The sequence below is a fragment of the Triturus cristatus genome, chromosome 3_2, assembly GCF_964204655.1.
Source record: "Triturus cristatus chromosome 3_2, aTriCri1.1, whole genome shotgun sequence".
Taxonomy (NCBI): domain Eukaryota; kingdom Metazoa; phylum Chordata; class Amphibia; order Caudata; family Salamandridae; genus Triturus; species Triturus cristatus.
This window is the reverse complement of record NC_140584.1, coordinates 438,109,655-438,136,444: the sequence shown is the minus strand read 5'-3', so window position 1 is coordinate 438,136,444 and position 26,790 is coordinate 438,109,655. Positions and strand designations below refer to the sequence as shown.

At 44.9% G+C, this 26,790-nt stretch overlaps 1 protein-coding gene across 1 annotated transcript in view; it reads right to left on the bottom strand.

Moving 5' to 3' along the window:
- The window catches only part of CSMD2 (CUB and Sushi multiple domains 2), a 1,634,099-nt gene that overhangs the window by 133,261 nt on the left and 1,474,048 nt on the right, over positions 1-26,790 (bottom strand). Inside the window, exon 53 of the mRNA XM_085648024.1 lies at positions 15,908-16,081. Within this exon, the coding sequence (XP_085504150.1) occupies positions 15,908-16,081 (174 nt within the window). The remainder of the gene's footprint in view (positions 1-15,907; positions 16,082-26,790) is intronic.

Sequence of the window (26,790 nt, the reverse complement as noted above, 5' to 3'; positions counted from 1 at the left end):
TTTCATGTGCGTTTGTTTGTAGCCCCACATTTATGTTATGCTATGTTACTGCCATTTGTATAGCGCAACAGCTGCCCCAGCAAAGGGGCGTCCCGGCGCTGTCAGCAGAGCGACTAACACGGAAGAAGACAGGAATACACGCAGGGAAATAGGTATGTTTTTATGGCCTTCCTAAACATCAGATAGTTAGTGTGGCTTTGTATATGAATGGGCAGTGAGTTCCAGAGGAGGGCTGCCCTGTTACGAAAGGAACGGCCTCCTACCCATACTCTCTGGAACCTAGGGACCCTCACCAGGTGTTGTCCAAGTGACTGTAACTGGTGTGTAGGAACATAGGAGGTGACCAGGTTGGCCAGAATACCAGGAGTGTTGCACTTCAGGGCCTTAAATGTAATACACAGGGCCTTAAATTCAATTCTCCTGGCCACCGGCAACCAGTGAAGCCTGTGGATTGTGGATGACACCGGGCAGGACCTGCGCAATCCAATCAGTGATCTGGCTGCTGCATTCTGAACCCGTTGTAGCCGAGCAATCTTGGCCTTATTAGCCCCTAAGTACAGGGAGCAGGCATAATCCAGTCTGGACATTATAGCTGCCTGGATAATAGTCTGGTGAGTCGGGGGGTCAAAAAACCCCAGCAGGGGTCTAAGCCCCCGCAGGAGCCCAAAACACGTCCCTGCTACCTTTTTAGTTTGAACTTGATAGTTGAGTGATGAGTCTAACCATACCCCCAGGTTATTGACAACTTGCTTAGGGGGAGGGGGACTCTGCAAGTTTTCTGGCAACCAAAGCTCACTCCACAGCCCATGGTCCTTTCCCACCAACAACACCTCAGATTTACTGGCATTCAACTGGAGGCAGTTAGGCGTCATCCATTCCGCGACAACCGCCAGGTCTCCCCGAAACTTCAGGGCGTCCCTCTTGGTGTCGCTCGAGAGTGCTACCACCAGCTGAGTGTCGCCAGCATAGGAGACCATGGTCAGTCCCCTATTTCTAGCCACCGCTGCCAGCAGTTGGACATAGAGATTGAATAACAGGGGACTGAGGGAGGAGCCCTGTGAGACACATTGTTTGATGGGGTGAATGACTGAGGCAAAAGGGGAGACAGAAACCCTAAAAGACCTCTCACTAAGGTACGAGGTGAACCACTTCAGGGCCGAACCAATGATCCCCACCTCCTCCAAACGTTGTGACTGAATGGCATGAGACACTGTGTCAAACGCGGCGCTGAGATCCAGCAGGATCAGTGCCGACGTTTGCCCAGCGTCTAAAGCAGACCAGAGATGTTCTGTCACGGCCAAGAGAGCAGACTCTGTGCTGTGACCAGGTCGAAAACCATTCTGGGAAGGGTCCAGCGTACCATTCTCTGTCAGAAAATTTGAGAGGAGAGAATTAACATGCCTATTGGTTCTCCTGTGGGCACCCACTGTTGCACTGCTACTGGCAGTGCAAGCCACACCGCACAGCTCGCAGATTCATGTTAATGCCCATGCAGCCATCACTCTCTTGTCCAACTGCCATGCGACTGGCTGCGCTCCTTCCTTAATGCTGCCACCCACTCTCCCAGACCCATTTGACTTTGCCGTGATCCTCCTGGGTTGCAGCAAGGCACAGTCAGGCTCCTCTTGCTTGTTGCTTTCCTGTGTCCCTGATTGTGTCGCTAGCCCACTCGACATGCACTACTCTGTGTGCTTCTTTGGTGGCAATAGGCCTGAGAATCCAGGTTCACTGGCTCTTCAAAGGTGACTCTGCTGTGGGGTTGCTTCTATCTGTCCTTATCACGTGATTCTGGTCTCCCACTAACTGGGAAGAAGCATGTCATCCATGTTGCTGAATTGTCTGGGTAGTCCTTCAGTTCCTAGTATTGGCGAGCAAACATACTTTCTTCTCTCTTTGCACTCTTATCCCCTTCTCTTTGCCCTTTCCCTGTCTTCTCTCTCCTATCTGCCTGCCCCTTATGTCACTTGCATTTCCTTATAACATGCTTTCCTTTTCTTTTCATGAACGTCGAGCCTACGGAGGAGTAGAGCATGTCATCAGAAGGGCTAGTACTATGGTGAGTACCAAAGCCCCTATCACAATACCCGATCTATACTACAGGCTGTGAGACAAGAGGAAGTCCCCTTGAGCTACAGAGACTATCAGGTATTGATCACAGCTGATTACTCATTTAAGACACCAAGCAAAAGATTCCCTGTTCTTCATACTCAACTGAGATAGAATAATATTAAAGATGGTCTTCTCAATCCTGCCACTGATATGGTAAAATATCTGAGTCCTTTGATCCCGAAGAGCTAAGCATCTTTTTTGACAGCATCCATGTCTATGGACACAAACACTCAAGGACTGAGGGATCATACCGTTGGAGAAGCTTTAGGACATCAGTGCCCAACACCCATCTATCGTCACACCATAGATGGTTGGGCAGAGACACTCGGAACAGAGTTGTAGAATCCCTGGTGAAAAATAGAGGAAATAGAGGAAAATCCCATTCCACGTTAAAAGAGCATCCACAGTCAGGTGGAGTCAGATGATTAATCAATTATCCAACTTATTGCAATATCAAATGTCTGTTAAAAATGTACTCTCATTCTTCTGAACCTTCCTGTATCATCCATTTGATTCTATATATCATATGATTCTACTACCCTACTCCACATGGTAAACATGTTTACACTTATTTGTAATAGCCTCATTAGATATTATTTGGATACCACCCTTAGAAATGTGTTGCATCCTATACATATCAACAGCACCCACCTGTCCTCTTTCAAAGGACCCTGTCCGGTTGGACTAGGTAGCAGGGCTCCCAACACAAAAGGTAAATACATATTTTAGTGACTTCTTCACAAGTACACCTTCTTGAAGTCCACACCATCTGATAGCATATACTTATACTGACCACCTAGTCAGTGGTTCAAGACAATCCTGAACACCCACTTACACCCATTAGTCAAAGACTGTGATCTTGTTATTTAATTTATTATTCATCCGTCACTCCTACATCCAGATTTTCACTTATTGATACCCCAACTATTATGTTTGATATAAATCTTAAAAGGGGCTTACATTCCGCCCTCACTTTTTATTTGTTCGCACACTTGTTGACATCATATGGCACTGCTTCCAGCAGAAATGTTTGCGTAGAAGCAGGTACACAGAAGCTGGTTGCAGATGGACAGTCACCGTATAGCAGTGTTGTGCACATTGACTGGGCTGTCTGAGCGCAGCATTACTGTTTCATCCCCCATCCCCTTCCGGTACGCTTGCAGCTTCTACAGATGTGTTTTTTAATGTGTGGTGATTAAATACATACTTTTATTAGGGCGCCACGGTTTTTGGGAGCAGCTGCTCTGGGGACGAGTCTCCTTTATTTATACTTTGAAGGGGTTCTTCGCAGCTTTCAGCGAGAGGAGTGCTTTATCAGCTGCTTTGTCAGCTGCTTGGGCATGTAGCCGACAGCGAAGGCTCGGCGCAATAGAAGACATATACAGATTCCCCCACCGTGAATACAGCATCAACACAAAACGCAAAGCAAGACAGCGGCAAACAAAACTGGTAATAAGAATTCACTGCAAATTTCTCTGACTGGACTATGTGTTGTGGGATGTCGATTGACCTGTCTGGACAATTGTGTATGAATTTAATAATTGGCTATTATTGTTTTATGCTCTGCTTGTGTAAATACAAAAATCAAAAAAAGTATTTTCCAAAACTTCACTGTAAATTAAATACCGGAATAAAATGTGCACAATTTGCTTTATAGCGAATACAGATATTCCCAATATTAGATTCTAATCAAAAGTCATCTTCAAACCACGCCATCCACCCCAACCCCACCAAGCTTCTTGATTGGTTCATTGGCTTTTTCTCTTGCCTCACAGGTTGAACATTGCCATAACCACTTCGTTATTACCCTGCTCAACCCCACAAACCCCTCGACAATCGTTTCAATGATTCTGTAGTTAAGGCATGTACAAAGGTAAACACATCTGCGAGCTGGGAGGATACACCCTAGTGTGCATTTTATAAAGAGCACAAAGCAGATATGTATTGGGGTTAATCCCTGATCTCCAGACCTGCAACTGGCTCCCTCCCATAAGGACTAGGTCGTTTCTGTGGCCATAGTGTGAGGCCCTGCTCAGGGAAATGCATGCATGCCAGATCCCCATCACTGTTCGCATTTTGTTTTTCTTTTTTGCTTTTGTTCTTTGAGTATGATTGAGTCAGCTCAGGCTTGTGTTGCACTCAAAAGACATTTAGTTCCTCTCTCTTTCTTCACTCTTTCAGATAATTATGACCAGAGAAAAAATGCTGCCTAGAAAATAAAGTTTTCAAATGCTGAGGCAGATCACGGAGAATTGAGAATTGAATCGAGTGCACTCCCCTGTAACTCAAGGAACATTATTGAGAGATTTAACACGCGCTGTACAGCGCTTGTACTCCACTTTCAATTAATATGAAGAAAAGTACTGGTCCATGTTTTGGGGGGGGGCAATCAGCCCTGCTTTTGTCTTACTGTTCTTCAGGAGTTATAATATGCAGGTTTTGAAAGGGTTCTCTGCTCTTCTTGCAACACAGCTCACTCCTGCTCCTTAACTTTGACTCACTGCTCCCAGACCTGGATTGAAACATTACTTACAAATAAAAAACCCCAAATTCACCGACCAGATAGAATAACCGGAAATGTGAACCTTTTGTAAATCAATGCGCTCAACATCCAAACACACATATAACATTCTTGATAGGTTTTACCTGCACGGCACTTGCGCTGTGCTCATTTGGTTTGTCCTCCACCCTTTACCCATGGCTGCATGCATTTCAAACATGTTTGGCTGCTGCATGTTTTAATTTTCTTTATCCTCTGCCCTTTACCTAATCCTCCAGCATTATATTACCACCAGTTACTGCACAATAAATTAGCTGTCTCAATAAACAAATCATAACACTTTTCTAAAGTTTCAGTAACTTACATTGCACAACTTCTCACCAAGCTAAAACTTACAACATTTTTTTTAAATGTATATTAATCACATAGGTGAAACCTATTACATTCACCAATGCTTGGTTTACAAGAGTTGGTGGTGTGGATTTTGTGTTCGTTTTTAGAGAGCACTTGCATGTTCAATGTATATTTAGTAAGGGTTTGTAGTGGACATTGTTGTACGTGTGTGAAGATTTGGTTTCGATTTATAGGTTGAAGATGTGGCATTGATGTGGTGTTGAGGTACCAACACTAAACCAAATATATTGCTTTTATCTTGTGTAGTGTGCCTGATGGTAGGAGATGTCATCGAACACACTCTGTTGCTATAAAAAACAAGCATTGGTAAACCAATAGGTCTCACCTATATGAGATCTATTGATTTTTGTCACTGTTTTGTTAGCCATGTTTGTAGAGAAAATGTGCTATACTGCAGTCAACGCTGGTATGGTATGACATGTCATTGCATAGTATGGTATGGTTTGGCCTGTTGTTGCATAGTATGGTAAGGTATGATATGGTTGGTCATTGCATAGAATGGTATATAATTGTATGGTGTGTCAATGTATAATAAGGTATGTCAATGCATGGTATGGTATGGCAATGGTCTGTCACTGCATAATAGGATGTGGTATGTTATGGCATGTCAGTTAAGTATGGTGTGGTACTGAATGCCTTGTACGGTGTAGTCTGTCATTGAATATTATGGTGTGGTGTGGTATGGAATGGTACGGTATATGGTATGACCTGTCATTGTATATTACAGTATAGTGTGGCATGTCAGTGTATAACAAAGATAAGATATGATATGGTATGGTATATATGGCCGGTCATTGTTTAGTATGGTATGTCCTGTTATTGTATAGTATGGTATAGTATTCTATGGCCTCTCAATGTGTAATATAGTATGGTATAGCAAGGACTGCTATTGTATAGTATGGTATGGTATGGCCTGTCATTGTATATTACGGTATTGTAAGTTATGGTGTGGTATGGTAAGGTATAGGATGGTATAGTATAGTCTGGTATGGCCTGGAATTTTCTAGTACGGTACAGTATGGCCTGTCAAGTATTGGTACAGTACAGTATGGGAGGTATGGTATGGCCCGTCATTGTGTAGTATGGTATGGTATGCCCTGTCATTCTACAGTATGGTATGGTATGGCCTGTCATTGTATTGTATAGTATGGACTGTTACTGTAGTGTATTGCATGGCATGGTATAGTATGGTATGATATGGTATGGCCTGTCTTTGTATGGTATTGTATGGTATGATATGGTATAGCTTGGTATGGTATGGTCTATCATTCTATAGCATAGTATGGTATGGAATGGCTTGTCAATGTACTGTATGGTATGGTATGGTACAGTACGGTACGATATGGCCTGCAGTTGTACCGTTGGGTACAGTATGGCATGTCATTCTATAGTATGTCCTACCATCATATACCATGGCATTGTATAGAATGGCCAGTCAATATATAGTAAAGAATGGTATGGTATGTAATTGCATAGTATTGTATGTATGGCCTCTCATTGTATAGTATGGTAAGGTATGGTGGGGTATGCCTGTCATTATACAGTATGGTATGGTATGGCCTGTCATTATATAGTAAGGGCTGGTGTGGTATGGCATGTCATTGTATAGCATAATATGATATAGTATGGCTTGTTACTTTCTTCATATGGTATGGTAGGGCCTGTCATTGTATAGTATTGTATGGTGTACTATGTTATGTTATGGTATGTAGGATATAGTGTGGCATGGTATGGCCTGTCATTGTATAGTACAGTATGGTCTGGCACTGTATAGTATAGTATGGTATAGCCTGTCATTGTATTCTATGGCCTTTAGTTGTCTGGCCTGGTATGATATGCTATGGTGTATCACTGTATAATATATTATTGTTTGGCGATCATTGTAGTGCATGATATGGAATGGTATGGTATTATATAGTGTGGCATGGCCTGTCATTGTAGAGTATGGTATGGCCTGCAATTGTATAGTATGGCATGGTATGTCCTGTCATTTTAGAGTATTGTATGGAACAACTGTTATGTGGCTTGTCATTATATAGTATGGTATGGTATAGCCTGACATTTTATTCTATTGCCGTTCATTGTCTGGCCCGGTATGCTATGTTATGACGTATCATTGTATAGTATGTTATTGTCTGGTCATCATTGTAGGGGCATGACATGGAGTGGTATGGCATTATATAGTATGGCATGACCTGTCATTGTAGAGTATGGTATGGCCTGCAATTGTATAGTATGGCATGGTATGTCCTATCACTTTAGAGTACAGTTTGGTACAACTTTTATATGGCCTTTCATTGTATAGTATGGTATGAAATGGTAGGGTATGGCCTGTCATTGTATAGTATATGAATGAGATGGCATGGTATGATATGGACTGTCATTGTAAGTGGGTATTTTATAGCCTTTTATTGTGTAGTATTGTATGGCCAGTCATTGTATTGTATGGTACAGTATGGTCTGTCATTGTTTAGTACTGTATGCCATGGTCTGTCATTGTATAGTGTGTTATGGTATGATATGACCTCTCATTGTATAGTATGGTAGGTATGGTGCAGTTTGGTATAGTATGGTATGGTATGACCTGCTATTGTATAGCTTGGTACGGTATGGCCTGTCATTCTATAGCATGGCATGGCCTGACATTGTATGGTATGGATTGGCCTGTCAATATATAGTATAGAATGGTATGGCCTGTTATTGCATAGTATGGTATGTTATAGTATTGCCCGTCATTACATAGTATGGTATGTATGGTATGGACTGTCAATGTACAGTATGGCATTGTATGGTATGATATGATATGATATGGAATTGAATGGCCTGTCATTTTAAATTCTGGTATGGCCTGTTGTCATATAGCATGGTATAGTATGGTATGGCCTGTCAATGTATAGTATGATATGGTAAGGTATTCCTAGTCAATGTATAGTATGGTATGGCATATGGTCTGTGATTATATTTGGTACGGTATAGCCTGCCTTTTATGGTATGGTGTGATATGGTCTGACTTTTTATAGTATTATGTGATATAATATAGACTGTCTTTGCATAGCATGGTATGGTGTGATATTGTATGGCAAGTCATTGTATAGTATGGTATGGTATGTCCTGTCATTTTAGAGTATGGTGCGATACAACTATTATGTGCCCTCTCATTATATAGTATGGTATGGTATAGCCTGACAGTTTATTCTATAGCCCAGTGGCGGCTCCCTCGCTAAGGAGGAGGAGCATCGCCCCACTGCTCTTGGAGCAGTGTAAAAGCAAAAATAAAATGATAAATAACAGAAGTTAAGACGAGACTAATACGCACCAGACATCGACACATGGGAGAAAAGCTTTACGCATGCTTAATAAATGTGGAATAAAATGCAACGCAACTAAAACCCACTTTAAAACGGAAGAATGCTTTGCGCATGTTCAAACGAGATTTATGTAGAAAATCATGTGAATAACCCGCTTGAGAGGTAAAACTCTCACGCATGCGCAGGAAGAACTAATATGTGGTCTTGAGGAGCCACATGCCCGGCACATGCTTGCTTGAACTTAAAAGAAAGCTGCTATTGCTCAAGAGAATAATAATAACATGGGATAGAGTAGAAGTGAAAACTATATATTTGAGAAATTTTGAGAAATTAACATCTGTTTTTGATTTCTTTATTAATAGTGTGCATTTGGACCTGCTGTCGCACATGACCAAAAGAAAATGGCGAGGGAAAACTAGAAGTTGCGCATGCTCAGTGAATTCATGATGTGACCCGATAACAGCAAGATCTGAATGACTGCCAAAGAGCAAGGACAAAAGACGTGAGAAAACGGAGATGAGAATCCCTCTTCAATGGAGCCTGAATAGAATGTTAATAAATATTGCAACAATACATGTATGAGAATTAAAAGTAAAAAATGAACTAAGGAGAAGGGTTTGCGGGACAATAAGAACCTTAATAAAGATGAATATGTCAACATGGTGTGATGAAAACTCCCCTGGCCCGCACAATCATATTCCGTGTTTCATCAATATTTGCAACTTCTGAGGATGGGACATGTAAAAATAAAGACTATAACTAGAGTGACTTAAGTTAATTGAAGAAGAAGAGAGAATCAACACATCGATGCTGAGAAAGAGAGGAGAGAGCTGCCAGAGGAAGATAAGAGAGAACAGACTGGGAAGATTCAGATCAAAAGACTAATTAGATTTGAAGATTCCGGAAAAACATCGAGGAGGGAGAGAGTATAAGAGAGGGATGTGCCCTAGTGCGTCAGGTTTATAGAGAAGTCTAGTAAGTATCTGCCCTGTCCTAAACCTGTCCTATAGATCTGTGTCTCCTGATCATAATTCAGGAGACCGCCACCAGTCCTTTGGCCAGAGGGCTGGTTTTCAGTATTTCATTAGGTAAATGTCATTCTGTCTTAAAATTTGCATATTATCTTTGCAAATTTATATTATTTTGAGCCTTTTGTCTCTTCACCTATCCACTCTTTGCATTTTGATTTGTTGAATGAAGTCTGTGTAAATGAATGTATTTGCTAAATGTGATTTTCTCTCTCATGTTATTAATGATTGAGTTTGCACTGTGAATCTGTATTAAACGAGCGTTCGATTTATGCCAGAAATCTTAGATAAAGCTTATGAATCTTACCCAGAGTCTGTGCTTATTTCACTAAGATCTGTGGATTAGTTAGATAATTGTTAATATCACCATCAACTAAGTCAACTAATGGTCCATCGACCAGAGAAAAGAGTGTTAATTTGTGAAGATTAGTTAGGCATGGAGTTTATTTCCTAACTATTTTATGTTCACAGAAACTAACTAATCAGAACTTAGGCAAATTATAAAACTGGACTCACCCACGGATTGCCCAGGGATTGTGTCTGAATATTTGAGTAAATGTGTATGGGCCCAATTGAGATATCTGTTTTGTGAATTGTTCATCCCTGGGGCTTTCCGCTGGATCTCTGCAGTATGGAATGGTATGGCCTGCCCACTGTATGGTATGGTATAGTCTGTCCTGTCAGTGTATTGTATGGTATGGTATGTCTGTCATTGTACAGTATGGTGTGGTATGGTCTGTTATTGTTTAGTATGGTATGGCCTGTCATTGTATAGTATGGTATGGCCTGTCATTGTAGTATGGTACAGTATGGCCTATCATTGTACATGGAATAGTATGGCCTGTCATTTTATGGTATGGGATGGTATGGCATGGGCTGACATTTTATATTATTGTATGGTACAGTATAGCCCATCATTGTATAGTACGGTATGGTAGGGCATGGTATAGCTTTTCACTGTAATGTATTGTATGGTAAAGTATGGTATGGACGGTATGGCCTTTCATTGCATAATATGATATAGTTTGTTTTTGTATGGCCTGGCACAGTATGATATGGTCCATCATTGTTCGGCATGCAATTGTACAGTATGGTATGGTATTATACAGGATAGTAAGGCCTGACATTTTAAAGCATGTTATCGCCTGTCTATGTATGATATTGCATGATATGGTATGTAATTGTAAAGCATGGAATAATACGGTATTGTATGGAATGTATAATACGATACGGTCTATCATTGTATACCATGGCATGGTATGGTATATCCTGTCATTGTATAGATTGATATGGTATGACATGGTCTGTCATTGTGTACTCTGTAATGTTATAGCATGGTATTGTATGGTATGGTTTGTCATTGTATATTATGCTATGGTATGGTGTTTCATTTATCAGTATTGTATAGTATGCAATTTTCTTTCTCTGTATAGTATGATATGAAATCATATAGCCTTACATTGTATAGTATGGAATGGTTTGCTATGGTATGGCTGTAATTGGATAGTATGGTATGATTCAGTATGGCCTGTTATTGTATAGTATGATAAGGTAATCATCGTCAAAATGTACATATTAAGCTATGGTAGGAAGTGCAACAGGAGCGACCAAACAAGAAATAAAACTCATTACATTTTGTTATTTGCATGCTGGATAGTTCTTTCCAACCCATAATCATGCAAGCATAAACTAATTTATTACACACCCTGTTTTTTCCATAAAATATTCTAATAATGTCCAATATATCCTAAACATCAAGGAACACGTACCAAAAGGTGCACTTTGTCATGAACTAAATGAATAATTACTTAATAACGGCAGTGTGAAGTAATTAATGTATTTTGTAATCACTGTTAAAAGCTTCACTAACAAACTGTGGCCTGCTGATATTGTTTTGCTGCACCAAAGAGTAGAAGGGGGAGATAATGAAAAGTAAAAGCAACCCTAATGTAAAAGGGAACAAATAAAACACAGAAAATAAGTGGATGAAAACGAAAACATGTAGCAAAAACCAGGAGCACGACAACCGAAAAACACATACACTCTTACAAAGTGCTGCATGTAGAAAAGAAAATAGCCTGAGACTGAAAGTGAAAACAGCAGAAAGACACTCCCAAAAAGAAGGAAGCAGTACTTTGTCCATGCTCCTGAAATGGGGCAAATACACGAACAGAAAGGGAAGCCAACAAGTGCTAACCAAACATGAGTCAGCAAATAAGACTCACAAAAGAGTGAACTTATGGTTAGCAATGGGTGTGCTCTGAGCCATTCGTAAGTAAACAAAATCGAGACCTAAAAAAAAAGCATAAATGAACAACTGGATATGGATGGGCAGTTCATTTGGAAATACTTAGGTGAAAGATGGTCAGTTTACCTCGAGCAAAGTCCAGACTCTGCCTGCCTTTGCAGATTCAATGATTCCTGAATATGTGGGTGAGGTAAAACGTTTACACCACTAATATAAATATTTTGTGCTAGTGAGGTGGTAACACTTAGCCAGCTATATGGCTTTGTTGCAGGTCTGTGCATTTGATGGTGCTACAGGAAGTCTTTCAATGTGTTCCATTGGTGTAATTAGATATACCTGTATATGGATGAGGGTTGGAGTGACAATGCTTAGGCAGCCACATGGCTTTGGTGCCATGTTGAGCTCATGAAGGGCTGTGCCTAGTCCATTATATTAGCGGAGGGAGAAGTATAAGTATACATTTATCTGGATGGGACTTGATATTAAGACATTTGGCATTTCCGAATTTATGCCATGGCAGGGAAATAAAGCATGGTATTTTGAGCAGCTGTGCTAATAAGTGCACATTCACAGATTGATCACTACAGTGCAAAGATCAAATTCTAGTTCATCAGCACAGAAAAATAAAACTGACTAGGAAAAACACGTTCATGGACCAAATGATTGCATTTTACAATTATTTTACCCATGGAAATAACTCTCACAGTAGTCCAAAGACTGTAAAGTGTTTGTACCTACTTGCTCAAACTTAACCCCTTTTGCTTCCTGATTATGTTAAAAAATTGTTTGTTATAAAGGTACCTGAAAAACATTAAATGGAATAAACAATATAAAAAGACGACCAGAGTGCAATATGCCATTAATTAATATTGCGGAGGGAGAGAAGGGGCATCATGACATACTCAAGGCTTCACCTCCTGTTCATCATGGCCACTCCCCAAAAAAATAATTGTAAAAAATAGCACGAACATCTGCATTCATATAGTGTATTGGGTGGATGTGGGATGTGCTAATATGTTCCACTGAGGCATTCTGCGTTAACATGTTCTCTTGGAATCTTCATGTCTATAATATATATATGGCCAGTTTTGTGTACCCTCTGATGTCACTCTAATGACCTAAGGTGCTATTTGTTTACTGAACCAATGACACCACAATGCTCTGTTTTCTTAGATGACTATCCATCTTTCTCTTGAACAGGGTTGGTGGGCAAGATAACAAACCAGCATTTGACACATGACCTAATTGTAGCTTGGTAGCACAAAATCTGGAACATCAGGAATGTGGGGGTGGAAGAGGATTTGAACGGACATCCTACACTCTTGTTTTCTGTTTATTCAGATGCACTCTGGTGTGAAAAACATGTTTTTTTCAAAATAATCTGTTGGTGTGGATATCTGCTTAGGTATTACTCTGGAAATGTATAGAAAACAATATGGTTATATGTATTTAGAGTATGTCCCTAGGCATTATTTGTCTTTAAAGAGAGCTGGGACTATAACATCATCCTCTATGATGCCACCAATGTTGTTAATAGCTTAATACAGTGTATCCAGGGCCTGTACTTCAAATGCTACTAGTGGAGATGCTGCACTTATTGTGCCCCCCACAGAAGTAGCCTTTTAAACCTGTCTCAGGCCTACCACTGCAGTGCCTGTGTGTGCAGTTTACTGCCACTTAGACTTGGCAATTAAAACGACTTGCCAAACCTTAAACTTTCCTTTTATTGCATATACAGCACAGCTAAGGTAGGCCCTAAGTAACCCTAATGACAGGGTGATATGTAAATAAAAGGTGGGCCATGTACCTTTATGTTTTGCATGTCCTGCTAGTGACAAATAGCCTATTTTGCTTTCCAATACTGTGAGACCTACCCCTCTTGGAGACGAGCATTGGGAATTCTTTAATACGCTTTTACGCTGTAATTCCTCATCAGAGAGGAGTAGCTTTTTCATGTTTCATATGTTCGGAATGGCAACGGAAAATCCTCCTTACTGGTGAAATTAGATTTAACATTATTGTTTTAGAAATGCCACTTCAAGAAAGTAAGACATTTCTCTCTCCTTACTGCTCTTTGTGCCTGACAGCCTGTCTCCAATACACGTCTGGGTTGGGTGGCAGCAACACTTTGTGAGTTCCCTCTAGATAGCCACAAACACAGGAAGGTAAGGCTAATCTGCATTCTGAGCCCTCTTCTGCATTCTGATAGGTCTTCCTGGGCATGGGAGATGTGAGGGGCTGACACTTGCACTTCTATTGGTAATGCCCTGTCCACACACACAAGAACGGTTACCCACCACTAATACGGTGGAAGACAGGGCTGGGTTGAAAAGGATCCTCATGCACTTCAGAGAGCTCCTTTGAAGTCACCCCCTACATCAAAGACACTTTTGGGTATAAGTACTGGGTCCCTATCTCCCTAAAATCAGATACTTCTGGATATTGAACTGTACCTCTGTCAGAAGGACTGTTGTGCTGCTAAAGAACTCAACTGGATGGCTTTTTCTGGAAGGAGTGTTTTTCTGCGTGTTGCCCTGCTGCCTGCTGCTCCCTGACTTTGCTGGAAGGAGAGCTGGACTCTGCCTTTCCTCCAAGTGATCTCCAAGGGCTTACTGGCTTGCCTCCTGCTTTCTGAAATTTTAGGGAAACAAAAGACTTCCTGAAATTCTGCTAGTGATGCTGGACTCTGCTGTCTGTGAGTCCTGCCCTTTTCTGATGGGTCCTCTCCAAGATCTGGGTCTCAGAAGTGGGTTCTGCGGTTGCTTTTCTCAAAACTGACACATCGTCACCACTGCGCCAATCGGAACCGACACATCACCCTCGATGCAGAGGCTGTTTGATAACAGCGGTTCTACTGCCTGTGTGGCCCGATGATGACGCTCTACATGGCTCGGTGATGACACATTGCCTTCACTTCAGCTAAGCTCGATGACGATGCAGTGGCCCAGCTGCGTGGAAAAGATCCATGCATTGAGCACTTAGCATCGGCGCTTTTCTCTTAATCCAAAGTACTTTCCCAGCTGGCCCTGCATTTGTCCTGTAGCCGGCTTGGCCTCCTCGTGGTCCGCCTGAACTTTGGATTTGCACCAGCCCCTTGCGATCTCAAGTAAGCCTATGACCGCTAGTGACTTCTAAGCACTATTTCTGCATCTAGGGCCAGATGTACAACCATTTAATTATACAATTCGCAAATTGCGAAAAATTGCAAGTCACAAAAGCAAATGTACAACAATGTCAAGGACACTGTTAGCGATTCCCAATGGGGTTGCAAAATGCGAGGGTCATGAATATTAATGAGCCACTCGCAATTTGTGACCCTATTGGGAATGGCTGGCACTCCCAGGGATTGTGGCCTGCTGGGCTCAGCAGACTTCCATGTCTGGGACTGCTTTTCAATAAAGGAGTTTGTTTTTTTAAATGCAGACCGTTTTCCTTAAAGGAAAACAGGATGTATTTAAAAAAGAAAAAATGAAACATTTTCATTTCATTTTTTACGGGAAGGTATTGGTCCCTGCGACCACTGCCAGCCCTTTAAACATATTTTCCCATGCATTCCCAAAGGGGAAGGGGTCCCATGTCGACCCCTTTCCGTTTGCGAATGCTTTACCACCTACTTGAATTAGGTGGTGAATTGCGACTATTTTGGGACCGCAATTGAGGTTGCAAAACAGTCATACATAGGGCTCAGACTCGCTATTAGGAAGGGATGCCCTTGAAACGCCCCTTCCTAATAGCGAGTCGCAAATCCTAATAAGCTTGCCGCAAATAAATTGCCACTCGCTATTCAGGCTTTGTACATGGCCCTTAGATATTTTTGCATGCGCAAACGGGTTGCAAACCTGTTTGCGCATGCTAAAATACGCCGTACATCTGACCCCTAATATTACATTTTTTATCTCAACTTCTACTGATTGGATTTTTGCCATTTTGGTCTTGTTTTACTCAGATAAATATTCTCTATTTTTGTAAACCTAAGTGGAGTCTTTCTGTGGTGTATTAATTGTGTTACTGTGTGTGTGTGTTGCACAAATACTTTACACATAGCCCCTTTAGATAAGTCTGACTGCTGGGCGCCACTCTACCAGAGGGTGAGCACAGGTTATCTTTTCGTGTGTATCTAGTTTACCTTGCATAGAGTGGTGGTTCCTGCGTGGCCTGGGTGCAGACCTCAGCCAACCAGGAATCACATTTCTAACACAGCTACAGGGGGGTTAAATCTTATAAAAGGAAATAGAGACTGGCTTTCCCTAAGTTTCCCACCCAGCACTCATGATTACTGAAATCTTGGTATGATACTTACGCACACAGACGGGAGCCTTTCCTGGCCAGCGGTGATCCTGCTGGCAGATCCTAACTGACATGCCAATGAGGCGGAAGCCCGGCCCACACTGGTACACCACACTGTCACGGTAGTTGTAGTTCTCGCCATTAATCTGCCCATTGACGATAGGCTCTGGAGTTCCACAATGTCCAGCTGAATAAAGGAGACAATAAAGAAAGAATGAGCTGGCATGTGACTTGTTGAAGACTGAGAAAGGTTATATGTCAGAACATCGGGGACATAAATATTGTGCTACAAATCATAAGCAAAATACTCATGGCTGAACTAGAGACCCCCTCACTGTTGGAACCCCAGGTGCTTAAAGAGCAGGAGTGGCTTTCAGCAGATACAGGGCTGCCCAGAACAGATGGTGCTAGATTCTCTTGCCTGCCTCCATATTCCATCCCGCTGTACTCCCCCCCCACCCCCCGCCTGCCGGGCTAGACTGCTCGTGTCCCCCCTAAGGTCAGCTCAGTGTAAGAGTGAGGGGTGATGACGGTCCAGGTGAGACTGAGGTGGGTCATCATGATGTGGTGAAAGCTTCAGCCTGCTGTCGGGCACAACGATGCACCTCTGGCGCATCAAGTGGAGCCTTATTGAGGTAATTGGAGGTGAGTGATTCATAAGACTGGCTTGGACTCTTCATGCACAGCAATGACCCTGAAGAGACTGTGTGTTCCACCCCAGCATCTGTCCCCCCCCCAGGGGTTGCCTGGGGGTCTGGTGGGTCTCATTGAATAATGAAGGTTTCTGGGTTTCTGTGCAGGGTCTCACTGGCTGGAGCCTCTTATCCCTCGAGGTGAAATCTTCCCCTCTGCTTCTACTAGGAGTGTGAACCCAGCTGCCTCATGAGTTGATGCGGTGGTATGAGTCCCCAGCCTGCGGAGTGCCAAGGTGCTGATGAAACATTCAGCCAGGAGCCCATGCTACAGACCTTCATAGAAGCGAAGTTGGACAAGGTCCTCAAAGCAATTGCGGATTCAAGACAGGAGCTCTGAGGCAGAATTAATGCAGTTGCCCTGGAGATGGAACTGCTCAGAGAGGACCAATGAAATCTCAGAACCCAGGTGGAAGATTAGGAGAACGCCATAGCGAGCCTCCACTCCAACCTGAAAGACTGAGAAACTAAAGTTCGCTCTCTCACTAGAAAAGTCCAGGAACTTGGCAGAGCGGAAGACTCAGAGGGGAGATCCTGCCGCAATAACCTCCGCATTGGGGGTTTTCCAGAGGGGGGCAGAAGGGTCTGACACCATACAGTTCTTCAAAGAATGGATGTCAAAGTCAATAGCACCAGGAAAATTGTCTCCACATTTCCTGAAAGAACAAGCCAACTGGGTTCCGGCCCACAGACCACCCATAAGAGCTACAGCCCGCCTGATAGTTGCAAGATTGATGAATTATCGAGAAAAGGAAGCCATCCTTCGGATGGCCCACCCTGCTGGTCCAATCCTATACCAGAATACCCACATATATCTATTCTGTGATTACACAGTGGCTGTACAGCGACACAGAGCATCTTTTTTATGAGTAAGGAGAAGTTCTGGCTGGTTGGCTTTCGGTACTCTCTACGGCTCCCTGTCAAGCTAAAAGTAATGGCTAACAAGACTAGCTACTATTTTACTGAGCCCACAGAGGTGTGGGACTGGGTGGAACACCACTGATATGATGTAAACAACTCGGCCTCGCCACCAGAGATGGCCTGGGAGGACAGACACTGGAGGGGAAACCGGCATCAGAACAGAGGGCATAAGTCTTTACAACTGAGTGGAACCCCCATACTGGCACAGGCAAAGGAAGAACAGTCCCTGGCCCTGACCATGGCAACATCCTGGTGGGCAGAGCAATGCTCCCTGACTTCCGACTTGGAGGAGGAAAATCTCTTAGAGATCTACTCCAAAGACTCAGTGGCCAGCACCGACTCCGTGGTTATCCCTGATGTCACGCCACAGACAGCTGACACTCTGATTTGAAAATATGGTCACTTAATGCGAATATCACCCCTAGTGGCAGAAAGTTATAGTCACCTGGAAGATGGAGCTGGCGGAGCTACTGACCTGCTCTATGGGACTTACCTGCATACAATGGCTGCATCTATACTCCTGGCACACATATCTTGAACTACGGCCAGGGAGGGAGGTGAAACCTTGCCTGCCGCACAATAGAGACTCTGAGCATGATTCACTTGTCCGTCCCTTAAACTCATACAATGTAGAAATGGGTCTAGCCCATTCACTCACCTTTACTCTTTTTCTTCTCTTTGGATTGCCTCTAACTATCCTAAGTGAGAGAGAGATTTAATTGCGCTCAGCCTCCCTGCGTGATTTCGCCTGTACACTGACGATGACGTTAGTGCATGTAAGAGAGTGTTCGAGTACCCTCAACATGGGTTTTTTGGTTAGCTGTTTGGGCGATCTCACGGATGGTGACTGCCGTGGGTTGGGGATTACAGGGGTTATATTTTATATCTACCACACAGATCACACAATTGGACCTCCTACACCTATGTGCCTCCCTCACAACATGTGACATATGGTGAGATATAGAGAAGACCCCAATCACCCTTCTCCCCACTGATCTACCTACCCCTTTCCAGTTTCCCTCATCCCCACATCTGGCCATGACTAAAATTGGAATTGTGACGTGGAATGTGCGAGGGATAGTGACAGCGCGGAAGCAACATGTAGTGCAGCAGTACATACCATAAAGGCGTGCGCTGATAGTACTCATTGAAGAAACTCACATAGCTAAATGCAAAGATGATCGCTTTCAAAAGTGCTGACAGGGCCAGTGCTTCAGGACTACTTACTCAGGCTTTGCAAATTAAGTGCTCATATGTTTTCCATCCAGGGGTTCCATTCTGTCCCACGGCTGTGGAAACAGACCCGGAGGGTCATTACGAACTAATAGAGGGTCTGCTTGATGGTAGGTCATTTCTGCTTAGGGGGAGTATTATGCACCAAATACACCTCAAACAACTTTCCTAGCACGCGGTCTTTAATCCTCACCTGTTGATCTCATGTCCCCTGAATCCTGGGAGGTTGTGTCATCGACATGCAGTTGGACTGCTTGCATCTACCTCTGCCCTCCTGCGCAGTAGTGCCAGCGGCAACCTGCCTTGCACAATGGCGGATGCACTGGTCCTTACTAGATAGCTGGCGTTTCCTGCACCCTGGGAGTAGGGAATATTCTCACTTAGGCCTTGCATGATTTGCATGTGCCGTTAGACAGTATACTCTTTCACTCCAATCTCCACGCCCACGTAACAGGTGCTGAATACCTCAGAAAAACATTCTCAAACCATAATCCACTACAGATACCTATTGAATGGGGAACACCAACACCCCCTGTTCCCACTTGGTGGCTGCACTGGAATATCAGGCCTTCTTAGAGGAGATTAGAAAGGCCAGAAAACACACTACTTTGAGGAAAATTGGGGTTCGGTCACCTCCCAACAAATCAAATGGGAGGTTCATAAGGTGGTGGTTAGGTGCCAATGCACTAGAGAAGTGGTGGGAGCTAGGGTAGAGCGGCATGGGGATCTGTTGTGGTCTGAGGAGTCACTAGGGTCACTTGGGGGCATATTATCAAGCCAGGCGATACAATTATCGCCGCTTTAGCGGCAGAAAACTGCCGCTAAAATGGCGATAATGGGCTTGATAATATGTTTTATGGAATTCCAATTGAAGCCCATGTTAAATGTGAAGGACGTCTAACATGGGTTTCAATTGGAATTCCATAGAGCATATTATGAAGCCCATTATAGCCGTTTTAGCGGCAGTTTTCTGCCGCTAAAGCGGCGATACTTTTATCGCCTGGCTTGATAATATGCCCCTTGAAATGGTGGCACCCCACAGTGTAACGCCCCCTGACCGAGGTGCTAGAATACCATTCTCGTCTGATCGAGCAACTGCATTGCCTGGACTTCCGGGCCTATCAGGCTAAGATGCACGCTGAGGGAGACAATTCGGTGTGGCTCTTGCAAGACAGGACATGTGTCGTCCCCATCGCTATGATCATGGAATCTTTGATTAGCACACTACCACTCAGGCTGACATGTGTTCTGCATTCATAGTGAGGTACAAAGCGTTGTATGACCTCCCCCATGCTGACTGGCAGGCGCGCACTGATGAGTTCCTGCAAGGCCTGGAGCTACCCACGCTGGACCATTTGGACAGGGAAGCCCTAAACAACCCCATCAAGGTGTAGGAGATCTGAGGAGCTATAATGGGTGCTGCAGCGCAGAAGACTCCAGTCCTTACAAGATCTAAGTTTGCTCCTGGCCCCCAAACTGCTGTAACTATACGAGACTGCACTTACAGAAGGTAGCCTTCCACAGCCTCTCCAGGAATCTCTATTGGTGTCCCTACCAAAGCTTGACAAGACCCACTGGAGGTCACTTCTTATTGTCTGCTATCTATGCTGGAAGCAGATTATAAAATCCTCAGTAAGATAATAGCAACCCAATTATTGGAGAGCGTGCTGTTTCTGAGTGATGGAGCTGGCCCCAGCCCACTATACGTATGCCGCATGCCTGGTATTAGACTTAGAAAAGATATTTTATACGTTGGACTCGGGCTACCTCTTCTTTATCCTGGAATGCCGGGTATCACTTCAAACGCTTATTCGACTCCTATACACGGTAGCCATAGCTCGTGTGAAATTTGGCCAATTCATCTCACCCCCCTTCAGCGTGAATAGAGGGAACACGTCAGGGATCCCCCCTCTTGCCACTTTTGTTCGCTCACACAATAGAGCAGTTGGCCCAGCGGCTCCGTCAACGAGGCAGAGAGTGGGGAGTCCCCTTGAATGAAGAGGTACACATAGTTTCCCTATATACAGATGACAGTGCTTAATTTGTAAAATATTAAGTCCAGGTGCTCAAAATTTTGCAAGAAGCCACACCCACTTTCCCTAGCTCCACCTACTTCCTTTACTGGCTTCACCCACTTATTCAATTGGCTCCACCCACATCCTCAACTGCCACTGAAAGCGAGATGTAATACGCAACTGAATTCCTACCTTGGTAATATGATGGTTGACTTGAAACCCGTGTTGGTTTTCCAGCTCCTTGGGAAAGATATCTTAATAAAATCAGTGCAACACCGCAAAAGAGACTGGATGTCATGACTTTTGGAACCAAGCATAATGAACCTTTCTGACCATGAAAGCCCTACTTTAAGGTTGTGCTGTGATGACTATCTACTTCTGTTGTATTTTGTGCCTCTCCAGGCGTGATTTTCAGATACACTCTAAAATGCCCCGGACCCGTCTAGTAGTAAAAGACCGTACCACACCTTACACACTTCTCAATACTTTTGCTCTGAGAATGTGGTGAATTCACCACTTATGAGTGTACATTTTGTTGCCAACGGATATATGACATGATAGAGTTCAGAGGATCAAGCCCAATATGAAGGCATCTATCACATGAAGAATATATTCAACCCTGCTAGATGCACAATATGCACCTCTCTGGCACATGCATGACCTGTAACTGTTTTATGCACATCATTCAATCCTGTCATATGCCCAATATAGACCTCTAAAACCTCTGATTATATGCATATATCAGGTCTCCAAAAGGTGCATATAACATATGCTCATGTAAAATGCAATGTCAAAAATATGTCTAGAGTATACAATGCAGACCCTTAATATGCACAGTAAGTAATGCTGTGGTATCTGAAAATGGCACTTTTCAGAGGTGCAAATTACTCAGGCATTACAGCGAAAATAAAGGAGGTCTGTAAACTGCACATACCCGAGTCAGAAATGTCCATCTTTGCAGGCTTCTTTTTGGACCACTCGCCCTGTATTCACACAGCCCCTGAGCTTACTCTGCACTCATACAGGCACATGGCTCACCCTGCACTCATAAAGGCACAGTCCTCATCCTGCACTCATAAAGGCACAGTCCTCATCCTGCACTCATACAGGCACACCACTCACCCTGCACACATACAGGCACATCACTCACCCTGACCCTGCAATCATACAGGCACACCACTCAACCTGCACTGATACAGGTACACCCTCACCCTGCACATATACACGCACACCACTCACCCTGCACACATACAGGCACACTGCTCACCCTGCACTCAAACAGCTCACCATGCACTCATACTAGCACGCTGCTCACCCCGCATACGTACATGCTCACCACTCACCCTGCACTCATACAGGCACACCACTCACCCTGCACACATACAGGCAAACCGCTCACCCTGCACTCATATAGGCACACTGTTCACCCTGCACTCATACAGGCAGTCCTCACCCTGCACTCAGAAAGGCACAGTCCTCACCCTGCACTCATACAGGGACACCACTCACCCTGCACTCATGCAGGCACACCACTCACCCTGCACTCATACAGGTACACCCCTCACCCTGCACTGCTCACCCTGCACTCAAACAGCTCACCATGCACTCATACCAGCACACTGCTCACCCCGCATATGTACATGCTCACCACTCACCTTGCACTCATACAGGCACACCACTCGCCCGGCACACATACAGGCAAACTACTCATCCTGCACTCATACAGGCACACTGCTCACCCCGCATACATACATGCTCACCACTCGCCCTGCACTCATACAGGTACACCACTCACCCTGCACTCATATAGGCACACCACTCACCCTGCACTCATACACGGACACCCCTCACCCTGTGCATATACATGCACACCACTCACCCGGCACACATACAGGCTAACCGCTCACCCTGCACTCATACAGGCACAGTGCTCACCCTGCACTCATACAGGTCCACCCCTCACACTGCACATATACAGGTCCACCCCTCACACTGCACATATACAAGCACACCACTCACCCTGCACACAGACTAACCGCTCACCCTGCACTCATACAGGAACACCACTCAGCCTGCAGTCATACAGGCACATCACACATCCTGCACTCACACAGGCACATAAGTCGACCTGCACTCATACAGGCACACCACTCAGCCTGCAGTTATACAGGCACATCACACATCCTGCACTCACACAGGCACACAAGTCGACCTGCACTCATACAGGCACACCACTCACCCTGCACTCATACAGGCACACCACTCACCCTGCACTCATACAGGCACACTGCTCACATGCTATACTATAGATTATAGAATGACAGGCAATACCATACACTACTATGGAATGAAAGGCCATTGCATACCACACCACAATGCAACACACCATTAAAAAAAATTGACAAAGTCAATAGATCCCACATACGCGAGACCTATTGGTGTCAGTTCCTCTCAGTTAGTGGTGCTTTGAGAAATAGAAGGTGAAAGACCTGTGACCATCTATGCAAGGCGGCTGCTGTGATACAACCAATTGCACTCACATTCACTGTCACATTTCATTTTCTTGCCAATTCCTTTGTGGAAAAAGATTACAAATAAAATAAATGTATGAATTGACCAGTCAGAATGCCTTTTGAGGCTACCCCGTTTTCGTTGCCACACTTTGATCACCCCAACTTATGGCTTCAAGGAGTAAAGTTTTTTCAATTTCAACACTGGCTGAACTGTTATCACATTGTCCAGAGCGAGCAGCTTTTCGGGCTCTGCCTTTATTTATGTTTGATAATTTTGACAAACAATGTGACCGCTGCCGGAAATCCGACAACTTTTGCACTTTGCAAAATTGTTATATTCGTCAGATTACAATGTTTTTGATTGGAACAGTTTACGTCTAAAATGTTATTTGCCACAACCATTTCTGAAAGAAACAAAACAACCTTTCGTTACAAACATTTTCTCCTACAGTTTTTAATGTAAGCAGTGTATTTCTCCAGGACTGGGTTCCGTTCTCTGGCACTTTTCTGGCTCTGGCGGGAGCACCCATTAGCAGCTAGAGCTAGGTGACCCCTACTGCCTCCCTCCCCCTAAATGACAACCCTGCCTACCTCCACATAACTAATGCTTGTAAACAAAGCTCTTGATTGTCTCGGGTTCCCCTCGCTCACCCCAGACCCCCAGTCAGTGCAATGGTTCACCCCCTCAACTCACTATCAGCATCCACCGCCTCCAGGTCCTTCCACCTCTGTAGCGCCTCACTCAGCACTAGGGTCATGTCGTGATCCCTGCGGGCCTCGGGCATCGGTGCCTTCAGCTCCGGTTCAGTTTCAGTCTCTTTGGAGAGAGGGCTGCCTGGTCCCAGGGATCGGGGCCAGGGCCCCTCAGCACGGTCTTGCAGCTCGCAGTACTATGTGCCTCAAAGTGGAGACCACGCCTGGAACTGAAAATGAAAACCGCCCCGGATTGTCAGGTGGGAGCCTCCGCACCACCCTAGCTGCCATGGCTGCCCCAGAGAAAGAAGCAGAGCTCGGGCAGCCAAGGCCTGAAAAGGGCCTAAGAGTCCTGGAGAACGTAGCACAGCAGGGGCCTCAGAAGGGCCCAGAACCGGCGGTCCACAAATGATCCAGTTTTGTCACCATCCTGATGACACAACACTGCCTTGTGGCTCAAGCGCGAGTACACTCTTGCCCAGGCTGACACATGAGCAGCTGATTGCATCCACTTTCACAGCGCTAAAAAACAAGTTTCAGGTTACGTGCTGCCTGAGACTAAGCACCACCACGGAGCCTTTCATAAAATCAACTCCGTGGGTTTTTCTTTTATGTGCTATTAGTGAGGCAGCCGCCCCATGTAGTAGACCCGGCCCTGAAAAATAAGTGCCGGTGCTTAGCACCGGAAAGCACCGGCACAAATTAAGCACTGACAGATGATTTACTAATCTGTCTTCATGACATCAGGGAAAAGATTCACAAGATTGTGAAGACTCTAGTGAAATTTTGTAAGGCCTCAGGACTAATGGTGAATTGGACCAAGACATGTGTCTTCCCACTCCACGTGGACTTCCCCCCAACAGTTGGTGGTGGACCTGCTGGCATGGGATCCTCGTACATTTAGCTATTTAGGGTTCTGCATATACCACGCCACGCAGGCCTCATTGATGGGAACCTCACTAGAGCCATATCCTCCCTATGCCCCCAGATGACATTCTGAAGCACCTTACCCCTTACAGTCCAAGGGCGGATTTCACTATCTAAAATGGTAATGCTTGCCCGCCTCTTGTACTTCTTCCATAACCTCCCAGTGCCCATTCCACCCTCCACCTTTCAGGCCCTACATATAATGCTGGGAACTTTTATATGGAACAGGGAAAGGAGACGAGCGCAACATAGAAAGCTGCAGGTGCCTGTGGAAAAACGGGTATTGGGGGAACCCAACTTTGAGCCTTATTATTTGGTGGCACTGCTGCAGTGGCTTGGGAGATGGCTGACGGGGTGACTGATGGAGGAGCTGGGATTGTCATTTGCGGCTTGGACACAGACAATAGTAGGTAGGAAGCTGCTTCAATGAGCAAGTCCCCAAAGGGAGTCCAATAACCTATTGCACATGGCCTATGGCCTATGCGAGCTACCACAGAGGGCTCAGACTGATGCCATCGATCTCACAGTATTCTCCAGAGGTTAGCCTGCAAAATATAGCGCTACTCAGTGCATCAATCGGACAAGAGGGCATGGCGGTTGGGGTAGCGGCCGGAGTGAGTAGACTGAGCAATTTATTTCGCGAGGGTGCACGCATCCCCTTTGACCAGTTGCAAGAGGAATATGAGTTACCGGCGGGATACTTCCTTGCATATGGTGGGCCAGTTGCCAAACTAGGAAGGCTGTGGACATTGCGGACTCTGAACCAGAACAGCACCCGCTCGTGCACACTCTCCATGTTATGGGCAATGGGCAAAAGCTCATCACGTGGTTTGCATGAGAGCTAGCTTACACTACATCTGACCCACTGCAAGCGACGTGCCACTGCTGGGAAAGAGATATCGGCTGAGATTTCACATCCATAAAATGGGACAAAGTCATACACTACCCAAGGAAGGTGTACCAAAATGCCAAGTTCCATAACATACAACACAACATCCTCCGCCAAGCTTTCCTCACTCCCGAAAGCCTACAAAGAATGTTTGGGTCTTCGCTGCATTGCTCCCGGTGTTGTGCACCAAATACCAACTTGGCACACATGTTTTGGAACTGCCCTGAAGTTAGAGACCTGCTCTCTCCCCGCAGATTCGCTATCAAGTGCCACCGCTCTGGCAGTGTGCTCTGGGCACTGATGCCCAGGTAGGTGTTGAGGCCCTCCTCCACCCGCAGGCTCCTGCCTGCGCCTCATCCCTGGTGATCCAGTGGGAGAGCCTTGCTCTTCTGCTGGCCGCTGTTGTCTCTGTCTGCCTTTGTGCCACTTTGCTGTTCTATTTCTCTGTGCCCTTGTCTGTCTTACTGCCATTTTGCCATTTTATTGTTATTTTCTGTCTCTCTTGCCCCCATGTCTGTCTTCGTGCCCCTTTCTGTTCTTTCTGTCTCTCTTGTGCCCGTGTTTGCCTTGTGCCTTTTTCTGTTCTTCTGTCTCTCTTGTGCCCATTTTCTGTGTCTGTGCTCTTCCCGCCGCTGCTGCCTCCGCGGCCCCTCCCCCCCTGCCAGTTCAAGCTTCCCGCCTTCCAGCTGCGCTTCCCTCCCCCTCCCCTACTTAATGGCGGCAGCGCCACCGGCGCGCCAAAGGCAAGCCCGTCTGCAACGTGACCATGGCCAGTGCCAGGAACCCTGGATCTACGACCCCACACTGCTACAACTCTGCCACTCTCCTCAAACTCAACCCCGAAAGAAACAACTGCCAGAGATCGACGCCAAACACCACCCACGGCCAGTTCTCCTGCCTACACTGCCAACAATCTTTCACCATCAACAGCCCCCCCCCACGACCGTTGAGCCCACGCCGGACTTCCGCACCACCGAAGCCCTGACATGCATCCTCCTCAATGTGCGCTCCCT